Source organism: Lepisosteus oculatus, chromosome 18, assembly GCF_040954835.1.
Source record: "Lepisosteus oculatus isolate fLepOcu1 chromosome 18, fLepOcu1.hap2, whole genome shotgun sequence".
Taxonomy (NCBI): Eukaryota; Metazoa; Chordata; class Actinopteri; order Semionotiformes; family Lepisosteidae; genus Lepisosteus; species Lepisosteus oculatus.
Genome location: NC_090713.1, coordinates 19338516 through 19357181, shown reverse-complemented (window position 1 = coordinate 19357181; position 18666 = coordinate 19338516). Strand labels below are relative to the sequence as shown.

Sequence of the window (18666 nt, the reverse complement as noted above, 5' to 3'; positions counted from 1 at the left end):
GACGATTCGTTTGAAGGGGGACAGGGGGGCCAACCATCTCTCTTTCTTTTGCCAGTTATCTTCAACCGGCTGTGCGAGCTGCACCTGGACACCGAGTCAGACGGGGAAGGCGAGTTCCTGGCTGCGTTCTCCAACTACAAGCCCGGTGAGCTGGCGCCGTCGGCCCCAGGCGCCTCTGGGCTTGGTTACTGCACAGAACTGGGTGCTCCTGGATTTTGGGTCTCATCAAGTTAATGACCAGTTAAATCCCTCTAAAGCAGGGCTCTCCAGTCCAGATCCCGCAGGGCCTTCTGGTTTTTATTTCAACCTGACTAGTCAATTAAAGAGTTATTTTTTAATATAGTATATATTATAGTATAGTAAATTGTAGTTTATTATAGTATAGTTAATACATATAGTCTTTTACTTCGTATGAAGTCAAGACATTGACTGTTAAAGGTACGAGAGAGTTCGGGACACCAGGGTCAGAATTGTACCTAGGTAGCATGTTGCTATGTGGTCCCTCCCCCTAACTCTCTCGTTCTCATTTACTTGTGTCTTCCTGCCACCCCTCCCTTGCTCCATCTCACGTGCCCCTTTCTCCCTTCCCATTATCCCCCCCTCGTGCTGTGCCCCTTCCCATCATCCCTCTCTCCTCTCTGTTCCTATACGTCTCCCTCCTTTCTCCCCTCCCATCATTCCCTCTTGTGCCCTTTCCCATCATCCCTTTCTCTCTCTCCACCACCTGTTTCTCTGTCTCCTCCTCCTTCACTGTCCCTCTCTCCCAGAAGGAGACAGTTCGGAAGAGGACTCGGATGAGTGCAGCTGTGCCAACGGGCGTTGCGTGCGCTCCTACCTGGGCACCATGTGTGAGTGCAACCCTGGCTTCAGGCTCGACCACACCAGGATGCGCTGCATCGGTAGGTACCCTACAGAACAGAACCTCCAAACTCCTCTCTCCTTCCTCCCTTCCCATCGTTCCCCCTCTTTCTGTGTCCTTTCCCATCATCCATCTCTCTTCCTCCTTCCTCCCTTCCCATCATTCCCCCTCTTGCTGCGTCCTTTCCCATCATCCATCTCTCTTCCTTCTTCCTCCCTTCCCATCATTCCCCCTCTTGCTGCATCCTTTCCCATCATCCATCTCTCTCTCCTCTCTTTTGGCCGTAGTGATGGCAGAACAGTGCTCCAGCACTTAAGAGAGAGCAACTGGGCTAGACACCCCCCCCCCCACCAGGCTCTCCCAACACAAACAGCTGCTTAGTTTTGGATTAGTTTTGGGCCGAAAAATGAACGTCCTTCCTGTTATTGTCCCAGATACCGAAATTTACTTTGCAGGCAGAATCAACAAAGCACGTAATACATTTAACACCACATGAACCCATTACCTAATAAGAGACATGCATTAGGAGATAAATATAAATATAAATAAAATATGCAATGATTTTTTTTCTCCAAATAAAGCAGGTTTATAGCTGTGGGAATAAAAGATAACCTAGTTGTACTGCACTTGAATCGAGGTGGTCTAAATCGACAGATCTGGATGGAAGGTGTCATGTTGTTCGAAATGATCTCCGCTGTGTAAGGTGATGACGGGCGGTGATTGTACTGGTCCTCTGCGCTGCTTGTTTCTGCCTTCTGTAGCTGTTTTGCACCAGCGATGGTGCTGGTCTTCACAGTCCTGCTCAGTCTGTTTTTGCTGTGTTGCGTGTATTCAAGCTACCAAACCAGGCCCCCCCGCAGTGACTGTCGGGACGGGTTCTGTGGAGTCTAAAGTTAGGGTTGTGGAGACACACATTTGAAAGAGCAGAGAATTCCTCGGGAGGTGGCGGTGCCAAATGGAGTCGCTGACACGTGTTCCCCCCCCCCCTCTCTCTCTCTCACCTCCCCCCAGACATCGACGAGTGCGCGGAACTGAGCGCGCGGGCCTACCCCTGCCAGAACGGCCGCTGCGTCAACGTCCCGGGCTCCTACAAGTGCCTGTGCAAGCAGGGCTTCAGCCACGCCGCCAAGCCCAACGTCTGCGTGCGCCGCGGCCGGGCTCCCTAGCGCCCCCCGCTGGGCGCCTGCGCTCTCTCTCCCCCTTGCCCCCCCCCCGTCTCTCTCTGTCTCCATTCCCCCCAGCTCCCCTCTGCCTTCCCCCCACCCTTCCCCGAGGCTCGTCCAGCTCACGGGTCTCCCAGCAGGTCATTGTCCTTCTGCTTCCAGTCATTTCCCAGCATTCCTGTGGCAGGGTGCCTCTGGGGCCCTGCCGAGACGAGGAGGAGGGGAGAGATAGAGTTCACGGGCGACACAGATTCCCGGCTGTCGTCGTGTCGGGGAGGGGGTGGGACCGGGGCAGAGACGCAGAAAAGCCCGCACACAGATTGTAGCATCCGGCCCAGGTACCTTATTTAAAATGGCCGACTCCCAGAAGGCTCTGCCACCCGGCGTCCTGATTGGCCGCCTGTCCGGAAGGAGCCGTCAGCAGGGCGTGCATCCCCGCAATCCTGACTGAACTCGAGGCCTCTTCCTAAGGGGCTGTTCTCCTATCGTCGCCCGGACGAGAGAAGCAAAACCGTCTGGACGCAGCGCAGACGTCTTGTACGACAGACACCAAAAACATGAATAAATCGCATTTCCCAGCCACGTCCGACAACGCCAAGGGGCGGGACTCACGCTTTCCATTCGGTGCTTCCGTTGGCGGATTTCTCTTTCTGCTCGAGCTGACCCCCCACAGTTCCCCCCCCTCCTAGACCAGTGCAGAGACTGAAACAAAGACCCCCAATAAAAAGGGCTGCTGATCCCTTGGTCGAATAAGTTTGTTCCCCCCTCCCCTTGTGACCTTAAAACATCGAGGACCAAGATTGTTCCTTTGTGTGCCGGATGTTACCCGTAGGTGCCTTCTCTTGAAAGACTCTGAAATCCCGGGCCCCTATCGGAGGTTTCGGAAGATCCGAGCAGCTCCGGGGGCTCGGACCGACTTTTCAGATCGCCGGCGGCAGCGTCCCCCCCCCCTCCCCCAGTACTGACGGACTGAAATCGCCCGATTCCTTCCAAACCCGGCCGCCGCGAGCACAGAGGTAAAAACGTCCCAGCTCTCGTCCGGGCAGGTCGTAGGTCTGTCTCGCTTTGAGACAAGAGCTGCCCTTTCCTGACTACCTGGGAAAAAAAACTGGACTGGAAGCTCAACTCCAGAGATGATGGTCCAGGTAAAAGAGAGAATTCCGAGTTTTTAGGAATTCTGGCGCGGGGCGAGGGTCACAGGATGTCCTGACAGTTGGTCTACTAAGTCATCTTGAATCGCCTGTTTTATCGTCTCTCAACTGGGTGACACCTGTAAGTTAATCAAGGAAGCAGGTCACCGGTTTAATTAAAGGGAACTCGAGTCTAGCTGGAGGGATGCTGTATCTTCACTTTTGTTTTTTGGTGCCAAATGATCTTTTAAGTGCTTTATTTAAAAAAAAGTCACCTTATTAAAAGGATCTTGGTTCGAGTAAACATGGTGTTTCGCCATCGCTGGATTCCAAGCAGTGAATTGGCGAAACTCTTCAGGACCGGGGATGAAGACCTGGCTTTAAGGCAAGAAGTGCGATTTCTTGCACCTGAGACAAGAGCCCTCAAAAACCAAAAGAGATTTATTATACTTTACTAGCACTTAAAGAATGCCAGGGCGCTTGATAATTCAACACGTTGTTTCCTGTCTTCGGTACAACGAGAGTCACCCTTTGGGAACTGTGACCTCATGCACACAGAGGCATCAGAAGTATGTGGACTTTGTGATTCTTACTTTCCGACAGATATGCATAGTTTTGAAAACCACTGAATTACTTATTTTCAGTTGGTTTTGTAACCTTTTTTTTATTTCCAATAACTGATCCATGAAAAACAGTGTTGCAGTATTTACTCAGTTGAGCACAGGTGTCATGCTTTTTTAAAATATAAATTTCTTTCAGTCTGAGGTCAGCTTTGTAATACTTATTTCTCTCCTCTCAAACCACCCTGCAGTGGATTGCTGTAAAAGGCATTTTGGGGCAGCTGCTCTTTACACTGCAGTGCAGACATCCTAGACACAATCAGGAGTTCCAATGGGCAACACGAGCATCAACATTTCACTTAGAATAGGGGTGTCAGGACCTGCTCTAATTATTTAACAAACAGGATAATGACAGTGCTCCTAACAAGCCTTGGAGGTGTACCAACGTGTACTTTAACCAACTGTGAAAGATCTTAAGAAACTGAAAAAAACCTTTATTAGTTCAATGAAGTCCATAATGAGGTTAATGGATTGACTTACTGAGTTTGGACCATAAGATAAATAGATAAGACTTTATTGATCCCAAAGGGAAGTTGATGTGTTACAACAGTCTAGCCCAAGACAAGCAAAAACAGACATCAGAATAGATGAAAAATTATACAAAACAAATATAAAATAAATAAAAATAAATAGATAGGTGTGTGCAAAATATGCTGATCATAGTCACTGTAAAAACAATAAAATATGTGCAAATATGGTTTATTTAGATAGTCCAAAAAGTGCAATGGAGCACCATGCTGTCCATAGATTAGCAGATGAGGGGCTAACAGTCCTAGCCTCGTCCTAGGGCAGCGTTATACACCCTGACAGCCGCCGGGAGGAAAGACCTGCGGAAACGTTCCCTTGAGCACCGTAGCTGGAGCATCCATGCATAAAAGCAGAACACACCACACTCTCCAGGAATCAGCTTTGAGACTCGGGTGCCTTCAGTTGTGTTTTCAGTTATTCTAGCAATTTGGGATGTTATCCATGCAAGGGCACTCTGGTGAGGCTTCTAAACCTTTAATTTACCTTGCAGTCGAGTCTTCGAATACTCAAGGTGAACTATACAGTACATATGCAGCCAATAGGAAGTACTGCAGTAGCTGTTCAATTGCATGAATCAACCAGGCCTAATTGACAGGCAATCCCTCATCATGAACATTTTTTTTGCTCTTCTCTGCAGATCATGATAAAAGGCTGCTTTTTTGTACTGCAGAGTACAGATCCTTTGTAATCCACTGTAAGCTAAAAAAAAATCGATTTTAATTGCCCCTAACGGTAACAGATCTGGACTGTTTCCACACCAAGTTGGAAAAGTACTCGGCAGAAAGCCTGATGGAGAATAATATCTCTAGCTTTTGAACAACTGTGCCTGTCTCCTGGGTTGTTTTAGCGCACAGCATGTGAAATGAGAGTCTTGTCTTTTTTCTTACTCCTTCTACTCTAGGGGAGTAGCCATAGGCAAGATGAAAAAGATCCTGTGAAAAGATGGCATTTCTCTTCTGTGTTCTCTTGCTAGATCTGCACCTTAAAAATCTGTAAAACTTGCTTTTAAAAAAAAACATTGTTAGCAGCCTAAAGCTGATCTGCACCTGTCACAGACAAAGTGAAATGCTGACTTTGGAAATAAAGGGCATTTTGAATATTTTTTATGCTGCATTTCTATATGGGATTCCTACTTTTTTTTCTACTGCTCCCTCTCGTTAAATCTTCAGTCTTATTATTGACTGTTAGACTTGCACTTTTCCACGTTTTTGCCAATAAAGTGTCAAAATACAGCCCGTGTCTTCTTGCAAGAGTCTGCCGTCAGTGTGTCGCTTAAAGTAACGTAAACAGAGCTAGAAGCACAGGAAATACAGTGCAGAACCTTGGAGCTACTGCATTAGTACAAGACAAAGGACAAACCCGCAGCCCCACTGGAGACTCAGCAGGTGTGACCCTGGCCAGTACCTGGAGAGGAGACTCCTCCTGGAAAAGCTGAGGCTGCTGCTGGAAGAGGTGTTAGTGGGGCCAGCAGGGGGCGCTCACCCTGCAGTCTGTGTGGGTCCTGATGCCCCAGAATAGTGAGGGGGACTGTTAACAGGCACCGTCCTTTGGATGAGCAAGGCTGGAGGAGGGCCGCCTGAGACAAATGCGGGCAAACGCGAGACAATTGTGGCGCTGTGGCTTGTCGTGAAGGGCGCTGGTCTGCGGTCGGCGAGAGTCTGGGTTCACATCTCCCGAACGGAGCCTACCCCCTCCAAATCTGTTGCTGAGGATCTGTGCCTGCGGCTGGGAGGTTGCCGGTTCGAATCCAGCAGCCGGCAGAGGAATCCTACTCTGTTGGGCCCCTGAGCAAGGCCCTTCACCCCAGCTGCTCCAGGGGCGCTGTATAAATGACTAACCCTGCGCTCTGACCCCCAGCTTCTCTCTCCCTGTCTGTGTGTCTCATGGAGAGCAAGCTGGGGTCTGTGAAAAGACACGTTCCTAATGCAAGAAATTGTATAGGGCCGATAAAGCAACATCATCATTATTAAATGCAAAGGCAGGTGTTTCTTGTCATTATAGAGAGCTTATTTCCGTTATGATGGCGATCTGGTACAGCTCTCTGACCTCCCGCGTGTGGCTGAAGACCACCTGACACGGACACAGACGCCTGTAGGACGAGGAAGCATCAGGAAAGAGGGTGCTACAGCTGAAATCGAGCTCCCCCCCCCCTATCTGTAAGAGCGCCCCCTAGGGACGACATCCGAGCAGGCAGGCTGCAGCACCATCAGAGTGGCAAAGGAGCAAGTTGGAGGGAAACATTTCATCCTGAGGAGAGGAGATCATCTTATTGATCCGATCCCTTTCAACCAACTGCTGAAGGCAACGGACTTGATCGGATTTTAGTCAAACCCTTAGCTAGGGTTAGGATAATTAGAAAACATGGAGGATGTTTGATGGCATGGTTGTGTTCTAGGACGGAAAGGATTTTTAGGAAAAGTGATATTTCAATATCATCTTCACAATTTGTTTCTTGCCCATATGGCTCTCTGCACTGCTTTGCCCTAAATGGGAATGATGACTTAAAAGCAAAAGTTTGAAAAAAAAGGCTTCAGCTTTTCAAACTGTTGCGTTTGGCACGTAATGCACTGGCATTTTTAACTGTTACAGCTAATATGTATGGGCTATTCCTGACTCTTAACCTATTTAACCCTGAAACAATGCTCATGGAGAACACCGTTCAACACTGCAATTTCTAATGACAGAATACTCTTCAAAAAAATAAAAATTTAGCCCAGTTCAAGGCCTAAAGGCGATTTAAAAGAGAGAGCCAAAAAGGAAGGGTTTAAAATATTAGAAAAGCGCTACGTTAAAGGAAAGGTGGCAGAGCTTGCGAGGAACCGAGGGGGGCAGAGACGGGGGGAGGAAGGTTATACTTCAGGAGCAGAACCGTAAAGGAACAAAACAAATTCACCCTCCCAGGACGCTTAAGTCCAAGCGGAGCGAAAGTTTGGACTAAACCTATGGAAGCCCTTTTCCGCCAGGGAGTAAAAAAAAACGCGCTATGGTATCTCAGAATTGCGACTTAGTAACTCAGAATTGCGACTTTATATCTCACATTTGCGACTTCGAAAAAGCCCATATTTCATTGTCCTCTTGTTATGGTAACGGATTCGGGTTCTAGGGCTTGTGCCCTCGCCTCTCCCACCCTCCTTCGTGCCTCACTGCATGGGCTCGAACCCAGGTCTTGCCAGCTGAGCTAAAGAACTACTAAGTCGCTTCCATACTAAACGGCTCGGGCAGACTAATGAAGGGGAAAAAAAACTCGGGAAGAGAAAGCAGACAGCGCACCAGGACTCAAAGATCCAAAAATGGGAAAACTTACCAGGGGGAAAAATAGATTATAGAGAACCAGCAGGAGAGAAAGACAGAAAAAAACGTCGCAACAGATCCGCCCCGACAGCAGCCACCAGCTCGGCTTTCCGACGCCGCACCAAGCCCAAAGTAGAAAGACCCTTGAAAAACAGAAAACAGGGCCGGCTCCTTCTCAACCACGACGGTGTCTCGTTTCTTTTCGGTATGGAATACAAAACGTTCGTTTTGTTTTGTCAAGCCTGTCGAACAAAAACAACCGACCAGATGTCCAGAACGGAAAATGGCTTTATTTCAGTTCCAGTTTAACAATCTAAAATAAGGACGTTTTAGCATCTCCAGGCATCGTGAACATACACACTGCTGTGCAGATGTCTGGGATATTTTGCATTTGGTAATTTCAGGCTTAAAGAGACTAAAACCGTGTCTTGGATGTAGTTTCTCTTTGCTGTGAAGAATCATATTACATATAGATAAAATTTAAAGGCGACATTCCTGCTAGAAGCTAAGAGCTTCACAGCCTAATTGAAGACAACAGTGTTGACCGATGAGCAATATCGGAAGGGTCTGTAGTCAAAGCAAGACGAATCTTCATCCTATTCCTTCCGGATACGGCGCTCAGGAAGTTCTTATACTTGTTAGGGGCAGCTGTCCTGGGCTCGTTAATTACGGTTTCTCGTTAATTACTGAATGCGCTCGTGAATTCGGATTACACCCTGCCTCTGGTATCGCCTACTGCAATTTCATGCTTCATGCTAACAGACTGTCCTGACCTGTGTTTCTGCAGCCCAGCCAGAAGCCTTTTACATTTTCTAAACGTGTAGAGAGGAGAGGACGCTGTTAATGAGGACACCCGCCTACGAGCCAATTAAATCAGATGGTTAAAGCCGGTGCGATCAGCCACTGCAACACTTTCTGCTGGCCGCTCATTAGTAGTGTATCTTGTGGAGTTGTGACCACGTCGTTAAGCAGTCTTGCCGAAGGGAATTTGAGATTTAACTTGATGAGATTTGAAACCTACTTTTCCCCACACTGAGCAGCAGTACTAGATCAGAGCTGTTCAAAATGCTAGAAAACTCGAGTGAAACTGTCAGGTACATTTTTGACGCTGAAAACGTTCATCTGCTATTAATTGTGAATTAAACTCTGAACTGGCTCCATTACTCTGCTCTCCTCCCCACTGAGAGTGTGGGGAGCGGACTGGCACCTCATCCAGGTGGGGCTGCACACTGCTGGGGGTGGAGGGGATCCCCATGACCTGTAAAGCGCTTTGAGTGGAGTGTCCAGAAAAGCGCTATATAAGTGTAAGCAATTATTAATTATTATTATTAGAGCTCTTCAAGGCATTTCCACAGCAGTGTGTGTGTTGATCACTTTTGCTAGGTTGCAAGTTCGGAATACGGAGATCCAGAAACCCGCCAGGTTTTTATAGCGATGCTGACAGCTTCAGCACCTCTCCTTCTCTGCCCACTCCTTATACCCGCCAGCATAATTCCGGGCCCTGAAAGTAACGAGAGAGAGAGAGAGAAAACGCCTTCAGTTACGAAGGACTCAAGAAGCAGCAGGAAAAAACACCAGGTGGCGTGCACTGTGATGAACTGGAGAGCAAGTTTCCCTTAAGAAACTTCAAATACCGTTTCCTCTCAATATTATATCCTGGTTTCCCTGCTGAAGATGAACTGAATTAGTTTCATCACTACTTACATGACATAACTGCAATAACAACTTTCAGTCATCCCAGGAGCTAAGCCTGAACTGACCCGATCGGTATTCTCAGTGTCCACCAGTAGGAGACGCTCTTCCCAACACACCTACTGGTCATCCCCACCCTGGGAGAACCCTGATCTTTCCCAGGGGAAACTCCAAGGAGACCCCAGCTCAAACTCATAGACCAAAGCTGTCGGGAGTACTTCCTGGCGTCGACCAGTAGGAGGCGCCCTCTATCACCAACGACAGCAATTCCTCATCGACACCCTCTAATCCAGTGACAGGGTGCTGTCGGATGGGGTGATCCATCCCAGATTTGGCTTGCTAATCAATTAATTACCAAATCGAACCAACACGATTAATTAATCAGATAGAAGGAGCAAATTAGCGGCTCAGCAGCTGATTGCAAGGCCTGTACTAAAATAGCTTTAAGAGGCACAGGGCGAAATGGATCGCCAGGAAAGCATACTTCTCGAATCCGAGGGCGCGTGCTGTCTCTGTGGCCGTTGCTCCTCGGCGACCCATCTGACAGTGGAAGACGAGCTGAGGGGCGTCCGGGGGGGGCTTCTGCACGCCGTACTTGTCCTGGAAGGCCGCCGGGTCCAGGGCCAGCTCCCGCTCCACAGCGCCCACTACAGGGCGGGAGAGGAAACGTGACACTGCATTACAAACAGAACTGCAGAGCTGGGAGGTCAGACAGTCCCAGTACAGTACAGTCCCTGGTATCCGGAAGAAACGGGGACGAGGGTGGGGTTCTGGGTACGAGGCTTTTTTGGATAGACGAGATTAAAGCAAGCGGACACGCAGTGAGGCTGAGCAAAAGCTCAGGGCACCTTCACAGTGATAAAAACAAGAAAGGAAGTCACGTAGGATCATAAGGGAATGGAAATATAGTCAAACAAAACCAAATTCCATTTATTTAATTAAATCATTGTCTTTATATATCATTTTAAGATCAGATCACTTTATCGGCCATATACAATTTATTGCCTTAGGAATTTGTGTTTTCGCAGACCCCAGCTTGCTCTCCATGACACACAGCTTCAGCAACATCATAAATTAAGTGTGGGCACTTAAATATGAATTCACTTTTAATTTTAGTATCTAACCTAAAAGTTTTAAAAAAAACAGTCCTTAACACTAGGTTTTTGCTCATTTATACTTAAGACTCCTCAGGCTTCTGGGTGGAATGTGAGCAAAACATTGCGATAGGTGCAGAACTTACATTATCGCCCAGATTTGAGTTTTTTATTGGTTATTGATGGTGAAGGGAGTTGACAGTATATATGAAAGACCCAGCTGTGCTCTAGCCTGTGAGAAACCCAGATGATGTTAGTCATGGTCTTTTGGCTCAGAATGTTATACATTTTTTTACACAAAGAGGTCAAAACACATAAATCCAGACTAGGGAGGGGTCTTTAAAACTCCTCTGTCCCGGCTGCTTTCTAAGAAATGGCTGGATGCCATCCATCGGTCAAGACAGGAGGCATCCCTTTACACAAAGGGAGGTGGGGGTGTGGAATAAGCTGCCTAGTCCTGTGGTTGAAGCCCCTACCTTGGCTGCTCTCAAGACACAGCTGGGTGAGATCCTCCAGTCAGGACAGGGGGCCCTTCTTTACACAGAGGGTGGTGGGGGTGTGGAATAAGCTGCCCAGCCCTGTGGTTGAAGCCCCTACCCTGGCTGCTCTCAAGACACAGCTGGGTGAGATCCTCCAGTCAGGACAGGAGGCCCTTCTTTACACAGAGGGAGGTGGGGGTATGGAACAAGCTGCACAGCCAGGCTGTTGAACCCGACACCCTGGTAATTGTTCAAGAATGGGCTCGATATGGCTGAATGCCCCCCCTCGTTAGGACCTGCCTTGTGTATTCAAGAACCGGGCTGTAGGAGACTTACCGGGAATGTGGATAGAGCCCGGAATTTTCCCCTTGTCCACCTCCTCTTGGGTGCGCACGTCAACCAGCAGCAGGTCCGGGCTCTTCCCCAGGAGGGCCTTGAGCTCGTAATAGGAGATCACTTTGCCTGCAGGGACCACAGAGCAGGTGTGAGCCTGGTCAGTACCTGGAGGGGAGACTCCTGGGAAAGCTGAGGCTGCTGCTGGAAGAGGTGTTAGTGGGGCCAGCAGGGGGCGCTCACCCTGCGGTCTGTGTGGGTCCTGATGCCCCAGTATAGTGACGGGGACACTAGACTGTAAACAGGCGCCATCCTTCGGATGAGACGTAAAATCGAGGTCCTGACTCTCTGTGGTCATTAAAAATCCCAGGGCGTTTCTCGAGAAGAGTAGGGGTGTTACCCCGGTGTCCTGGCCAAATTTCCCCCCTGGCCTTTACCCATCATGGCCTCCTAATAACCCCCCTCTCTGAACTGGCTCCATCACTCTGTTCTCCTCCCCACTGAGAGCTGGGGTGTGGGGAGCAGACTGGCGCCTCATCCAGGTGGGGGTACACACTGGTGGTGGTGGAGGGATCCCCATGACCTGGAAAGCGCTTTGAGTGGAGTGTCCAGAAAAGCGCTATATAAGTGTGAGCAATTCTTATGATTATTATTATTACAAAACTAAATTATTACAAATTAAATAGAAAGAGAGTTGACAGGGTGGTTAGTCTTGTTGCCTTGCAGCACCTGGGCCCTGGGTTCCATTCGTGGGCATCTGTCTGGGTGGAGTTTGCATGTTCTGCCTATTTTTCCATGAGTTTCCTCCCACAGTGCAAAGACATGCTGGTGGTTTCATTAGTTTCTGGGAAAACTGGCCCTGGTGCGAGTGTCTGTGTGTGTCCTGTGATGGACTGGCGTCCCGTCCAGAGTGTACCCTGCCTTGTGCCCGTTGTTTGCTGGGATAAGATCCGGTTTCCCCGGCGCCCCTGACTTGCCAGAACCTGTTTGAAGCTGGATGGGTCCGTTTTTCCTCGTCATTGTGGTGGAACATGAACACCAGGGGGCGCTCGTCTCGGGTATAAAAATCACTGCCGTCCCTTAATCTTTGAGGGCGTGATGCTACGACACACTGACAGAGCGGTGGTTTAAAACAACAGTTGTTAACCCTTGCAGCTTCCGCCTCGACTTACTGGGATATGCGAACATGATTAATAAGCACTAATTTATGAAGACCACAATGATGCTCTTCTCTGAAAGGCGACCCACAACATACTGTACACGTTTGAATGTCGAGATGGAGACTGTGAATGTTAAGGTGAACGAGAGCAGTACGTTTCGCGGTAGGATTGCCATTCACAAGACTTCACCACACTGTCCTACACCTGAAGGAGGCTTCACAGCCGAAACGTTGCGTTATCTGTCTTCTCTTTTCAGCCGGGAATAAACCTATTACTTGTTCCTTTGCAGACTACGCCTGCTGACGCGGCTCCCCACCTGAGCTACTGTGCCACACCGTGTGTTGAAGTCAGGAAAGTACTCAGTCTCTCCCAGCTGCACATTAATTCAACAGCCTACTGTCGGAACCAGCACGGAACTGAAATACAGCCGCTCTGGACCCAGGTGGAAAATTTGAGTATTAAACCGCAAAACGAAACGGCCGATTCAGCTGCGGCGTTAAACATACAAATGCATATATACTTCAAGGTGGGTGGGAGTGATTTTTTTGGTGAAAACGTCTGAACGGGCGATCGGCAGCGGTTGTTCAATCTGAATGAGATCAAATCATAGTCCGAGCGAGCCGTGTTCACAGCCGGCGCCTCCTGCAACATAGAACTCAAGTTATATCGCGGAAATACACAACTCCGGGCCCAGCTGACACAAAAATGCTTAAGATTTGTTGCCTCCTATAGCGACTGCCTCAAGCGATCGGGCCAAAACCCAGCCTTGTTCGCGCATATGTGGAATACAGGTCCGTCTGTCACAACTTCAGGGGTGAAACCCCCCTCCGTTTCGCTACCGATCGCTGTCTTAGCTTCCGCCTGCAGTGAGGGAAGCAGCGGTTCGGATGTGTGAAACTCCCCGCCCTCCCCGATAAGTCCAACAGGGCGAGGCTAACCTGGGTCCGACATCGCGTCCGCGGCGGGTTCAGCTCCAGCAGCGCCCGTGTGTGCAGATAGACGGTGAAAGCTGGCTCTTGGCCGTTTTCACTTGTTGCTGCTCATCCAAATGCCCTGCGGACTCCCCTCTCCTGTGAAACCCTGGTAACTACGGAAACTCCTGCTACCGGTTGGGTTGGGAGCTCAGGGAAGCACAGCGGACGCAGGGGGTGGGACGTATCGCAATTACTCGCAACGCAGTAGTTTTTTTTTAAAAAACATCGCTAACTCATACAGCGCTGCGGTATAGATACATTCCGGTGTTTCATTGCTAACGATCCCCTGCTTGTTGGCGAACTGGGGGGCAACCTTGTTGTGAAAGGTGCTATATAAAAATACATTGGAATATTGGTGCATGTAATGGGGTCTGTGTGGGTCCTGATGCCCCAGTATAGTGACGGGGACAGGCGCCGTCCTTCAGATGAGACATAAAACCGAGGTCCTGACTCTCTGTGGTCATTAAAAATCCCAGGGTGTTTCGCGAGAAGAGTAGGGGTGTTACCCCAGTGTCCTGGCCAAATTTCCCCCCTGGCCTTTACCCATCATGGCCTCTTAATAACCCCCCTCTCTGAACTGGCTCCATCACTCTGCTCTCCTCCCCACTGAGAGCTGGGGTGTGGGGAGCGGACTGGCGCTTCATCCAGGTGGGGGTACACACTGCTGGGGGTGGAGGGGGATCCCCATGACCTGTAAAGCGCTTTGAGTGGAGGGTCCAGAAAAGCGCTATATAAGTGTAAGCAATTATTATTATTGTTAATGTAGAGCTACATCAGGCTGTGACCGTAAGATCTGCGCTCCTGGTTACGGCGGCACCCTGAGGTAATATCGCTTAGGTACCTGATGAACACCACCCTGAGGTGCACTGATGTACTGTAAAAATAGGCACCCTGCGCTCTAAAATATAACAAAGAATATTTAACTTCTGTTAAAGTCGACTTTCAGACCGCTGTGCGCCTGGAGCTGGTTCATTTGCCATGTTAAAGGGAGGCCCGTTGATTATTCGGTGTGCTTGGACACGTCTTTCAATTTTACTCAGAAAATTGAGGGGGTTTCAGACCACTCCATTCGTCACAGTGGGAGAGAGAGACGCGTCTGAAAAAAAGAACATATTTCATCTTAAAGCGGCGCGGCTGCGATTGAATGTTGTTAAATGTAATAAACACACATTTTAACCCGCTAAAATATTACAGGTTGAACCCGTGAACAAAGTAAAAAATAAAGAGATGAACAATTCCTTCTGATTTTAACGGTAGATGTTTTACGGTCATTTGTGTCCAGCAAAAGTCGAAGGATTCGTGACAAGCCTAATTATGACTTTTTAGAAAACGGCAGAACTTTGTTTTCAATACAAATAAGCGTGGCTTCTGGAAAGACAGGGTTCCCCTTGGTACTCTGTTCATTTACAGTTTGTTTTTTAAAGGGGGACACTATAAAACGATGCGTCTTTAAATGCAGCGACAAAGCTAAATCTGGGAAATCTCTGAAAACGCCGGGTATCAGCAAGAAAACACAATATTTCGAAAAGCCAGTACTTATTGCCTAACCGTGTAACCGTCTCTTCTACTGGACACCTGTTTTCATTCTACGTTTCTGCTGGATGCGGGCAATTTCACCACGATCCCTTGCGCCCGCAATGACTTGGCAAAAGCTCCAACCGCGGTCAGGGCAGGTGGCGTGAAACCTGACACCGTGTCTTAATCATATACAGTTCAGTTCTGATCCTTGTAGGTAAAGGAAACAAGTATATTTATATAAACGGAACAATTAAAGGTTTATTCCATGCTGAAAAACAGAAGAAAAGAAACAGTACACCCTAAGATGGCTCTACAGCCGAAACGTTGTGTTTTTTTCCTCATCTTTTCAGCGTGGAATAAATCTTTACTTGTTCCTTTGCCACCAAGTCATGCTGACCCAGCTCCCTCCTTCAACTATTTATATAAGATACTGACAGCACTGAGGTCCTGGTCTCAGTTCTAGAACTGGGGTGCTGTCTGTGTGGAGTCTGCGTGTTCTCCTCGTGTTCGTGTCGGTTTCCTCCCACGGTCCAGACATACTGGAAGGACATTCTGGGGAAAATTTGGCCCTGATGTGACTGTGTGTGCCCTGTGATGGACTGGCATCCCATCCAAGGTGTACCCTGCCTTGTGCCCATTGCTTGCTGGGATAGGCTCCGGCTTCCCTGTGCACCCTGAACTGGGGGAAGCAGTGAGGAAATGGGTGGGTGGATAGTGGCCTTCACACCTGAGATTACATCAAGAGCCATTTTCTGTTTCTTGAAAGAAGCCAGGGCATTGGCTTCAACAGCATGGCTGGGTTAGGATGTTCCACACCCCAGCTACTCTTTGTGTATAGAACTGCCCCCCACCCCCATGTCATGATCTGAGGATCTCATCCTGCTGTTTCTTGAAAGAAGCCAGGATATCGGCTTCAACAACATGGCTGTGATGCTGGTTCCCCACCCCCACCACCCTTTGTGTAAAGATGTAACTTCTGTTCTGAGGTGTGGCAGGGCTGCCTGTAATTCTGCCCAAAGCTATGAGAGGGTGCCTAATTTCCTCTATAACTCCAATGTTGTAATCACTGCCCTGGAGTTTCCTTGTGTAAGACAAGATAAGATCACTTTATCAGCCATATACAATTTCTTACATTAGGAATGTGTCTTTTCACATATCCCAGCTTGCTCTCCATGAGACACACTGACAGGGAAAGAGAAGCTGGGGGTCAGAGCACATTTATACGGCGCCCCTGGAGCAGCTGGGGTGAAGGGCCTTGCTCAGGGGCCCAGCGGAGTAGGATTCCTCTGCCAGCCACAGGATTTGAACTGGCAACCTCCCAGCGACAGGCGCAGATCCTGAGCCACAGAGCCACCGCTCCAAGTGGGAGCCTGGTCAGGGCTCAGGGACAGTGAATAGGCTACAGCAAGCGGTATCACCCAGGAGGCTTGGAGGAACTCTGTTGTGCGAATCCAGCCTTAACAACCACTTGCCAAACAAAACAGTCGGTGATCCCCATTATCCACAGTGCGAGGCTATTTTTATAGTGTCGGGGATCGAAAGGATCGGCATTGAGGGGCGCATTTCAGACCACAATGAAAGTCAATTGGTCACAGTGACGTGTAAAACCTCAAATTCACATCACAAACTAGAGGAAATCTGCAGGTCTGCTCAGCGCCATGTCCTGGGATTCAGAATGAGGCAGAAGGACTTCCGGTGAGATGGAGCGGCCCTGTGACCCTGTAAACAAGCAGGCTTGTGGATCCAGCTCTTCCAATCCAGTAGAAATACTGCTCTCCTCTCCCAGACGGTTTCACTGGCAAATCAACCTGGAGCCTGGCCAGTACCTGGAGGGGAGACTCCTGGGAAAGCTGAGGCTGCTGCTGGAAGAGGTGTCAGTGGGGCCAGCAGGGGGCACTCACCCTGCGGTCTGTGTGGGTCCCCATGCCCCAGTATAGTGACGGGGGACACTAGACTGTAAACAGGCTCCGTCCTTCGGATGAGACGTAAAACCGAGGTCCTGACTCTCTGTGGTCATTAAAAATCCCAGGGTGTTTCTTGAGAAGAGTAGGGGTGTTACCCCGGTGTCCTGGCCAAATTTCCCCCCGGCCTTTACCCATCATGGCCTCCTAATAACCCCCCTCTCTGAACTGGCTCCATCACTCTGCTCTCCTCCCCACTGAGAGCTGGTGTGTGGGGAGCGGACTGGCCCCTCATCCAGGTGGGGGTACACACTGCTGGGGGTGGAGGGGGTCCCCATTACCTGTAAAGCGCTTTGAGTGGACTGTCCAGAAAAGTGCTATATAAGTGTAAGCTATTATTATTATTATTATTATTATTATTATTATTATTATTAAATACTACTCACTGGTTAACTCTACCTGCGGATCAGGCTGGAACATTTCTGCTGGAACCTGAACTTATTCACTCGTACACCTCGGTACATTAGTCATCACAGGGACTAGTGAGCAGGAAGGGCCGCTTCATGTTGCAATGAGTGGGAATTTGAATGTGAGTTTGCAACAAACGGTATGTTCGCAAAGTTCACGACTTTCACGACAAACTCTGCAGCCAATAGTACCCAATGGTCAGTCTGCAGAGGTTCTGGAGAGTTATAAATACACATATTGCCCAGAGGCTCAAAGTGAACATATACACCTCCAGTGGTGAGACCTGACAGTTACCTCCCTCCTCCAGGCTGTAAGTAAGCAGGGTGATCGTTTGCAATGAACCACGGACAAGCTGGGCACCAAACTCTCCCTTTTCACCCAGGAACATAATCACGCCAGGCTAGCTAGGCCCACATCTGAGCATCATCCAGCAGAATCTTAAAATCATAGCGGACATTTTCTGTTTCTTGAAAGAAGCCAGAGCATTGGCTTCAACAGCATGTTCCACGCCCCCGCTACTCTTTGTGTATAGAACTGCCCCCCACCCCCATGTCATGATCTGAGGATCTCATCCTGCTGTTTCTTGAAAGAAGCCAGGGTATCGGCTTCAACAACATGGCTGTGTAGCTGGTTCCACACCCCCACCACCCTTTGTGTAAAGATGTAACTTCTGTTCTGAGGTGCGGCAGGGCAGCCTGTAATTCTGCCCAAAGCCATGAGAGGGCGCCTAATGTCCTCTTTAACTCCAACGTTGTAATCATCGCCTTGGAGTTTCCTCGTGTAAGACAAGATCAGATCACTTTATCAGCCACAATTTCTTGCATTAGGAATGTGTCTTTTTGCATACCCCAGCTTGCTCTCCATGAGACACACAGACAGGGAGAGAAGCTGGGGGTCAGAGCGCAGGGTCAGCCATTTATACGGCACCCCTGGAGCAGCTGGGGTGATGGGCCTTGCTCAGGGGCCCAACGGAGTAGGATTCCTCTGCCGGCTGCAGGATTTGAACCGGCAAACCCTTCCAGCCACAGGCGCAGATCCTTAATGCCTTAAGACCATAATGACAGAAAAAAAGGGTATTTTTCCTGTTTCAGTTTGGTTAAACATCTAACCTGGTAACATCACGGGGGGAATTCTCTCTTTAATCTCAAAGAATGGCGCAGAAGAAAAGTCACCGAAGGCTTCAGTAGGAGGTTTTTCACTGTGCATTCTTGAGATGTCCACTGAGTTAAATTTCACGCGCTGGCGGTTTGCCCTGTCTTGAACTACTCTCTTGCACATGTACATATCCAACATCCTCGTCATTTAACATTTCTCCTTTATGCAGAGCCAAAATTGTATATCAGCCTGCTACTGAAATTTTAGACGGCAAGCGTTAGTTCTGACACATTGTTCATTAGATACCTATATTTCAACTCCTGCTTGGGTTTAAGACCTCTGTTACAAGTCAGGCAAGGAG

At 48.9% G+C, this 18666-nt stretch overlaps 2 protein-coding genes across 6 annotated transcripts in view; one reads left to right on the top strand and one right to left on the bottom strand.

Annotated features, from left to right (window-relative positions):
• ltbp3 (latent transforming growth factor beta binding protein 3) overlaps nucleotides 1-5402 on the top strand; it is a 101974-nt gene extending 96572 nt beyond the window's left edge. For 3 of the 4 annotated variants that reach the window (XM_069180276.1, XM_069180277.1, XM_069180274.1), the window contains 3 exons: nucleotides 56-145; nucleotides 768-899; nucleotides 1871-5402. In XM_069180276.1, the coding sequence (XP_069036377.1) occupies nucleotides 56-145; nucleotides 768-899; nucleotides 1871-2025 (377 nt within the window). In that variant the 3' untranslated portion in view covers nucleotides 2026-5402. The remainder of the gene's footprint in view (nucleotides 1-55; nucleotides 146-767; nucleotides 900-1870) is intronic. The other variant, XM_069180275.1, reaches the window with a different exon arrangement.
• Nucleotides 5403-7861: 2459 nt separating this feature from the next.
• On the bottom strand, nucleotides 7862-13480 carry LOC138224031 (thiosulfate:glutathione sulfurtransferase-like). 2 transcript variants are annotated; one of them, XM_069180281.1, is made up of 4 exons: nucleotides 13288-13480; nucleotides 11193-11372; nucleotides 9768-9930; nucleotides 7862-9092 (listed from the first exon to the last, which is right to left on the bottom strand). In XM_069180281.1, the coding sequence occupies exons 1-4, from the start codon at nucleotides 13298-13300 to the stop codon at nucleotides 9038-9040; spliced, it is 411 nt and encodes a 136-aa protein (XP_069036382.1). In that variant the 5' UTR covers nucleotides 13301-13480; the 3' UTR covers nucleotides 7862-9037. The 2 variants fall into 2 exon arrangements, with proteins under 2 accessions (XP_069036382.1, XP_069036383.1); XM_069180282.1 differs by having other exon boundaries at nucleotides 11193-11318; nucleotides 13288-13476.
• Between the last annotated feature and the right edge of the window lie 5186 nt (nucleotides 13481-18666).

Bases quoted from the DNA above. Each gene is read 5' to 3' on its own strand.
- LOC138224031 (XM_069180281.1), bottom strand. The intron at 9,931-11,192 runs GTAAGTCTCCTA...CCCGCCCTGTAG, and splicing joins GGGCTCTATCCACATTCCCG to TGGGCGCTGTGGAGCGGGAG. The intron at 9,093-9,767 runs GTATGCTTTCCT...CGTTACTTTCAG, and splicing joins CGCGCCCTCGGATTCGAGAA to GGCCCGGAATTATGCTGGCG.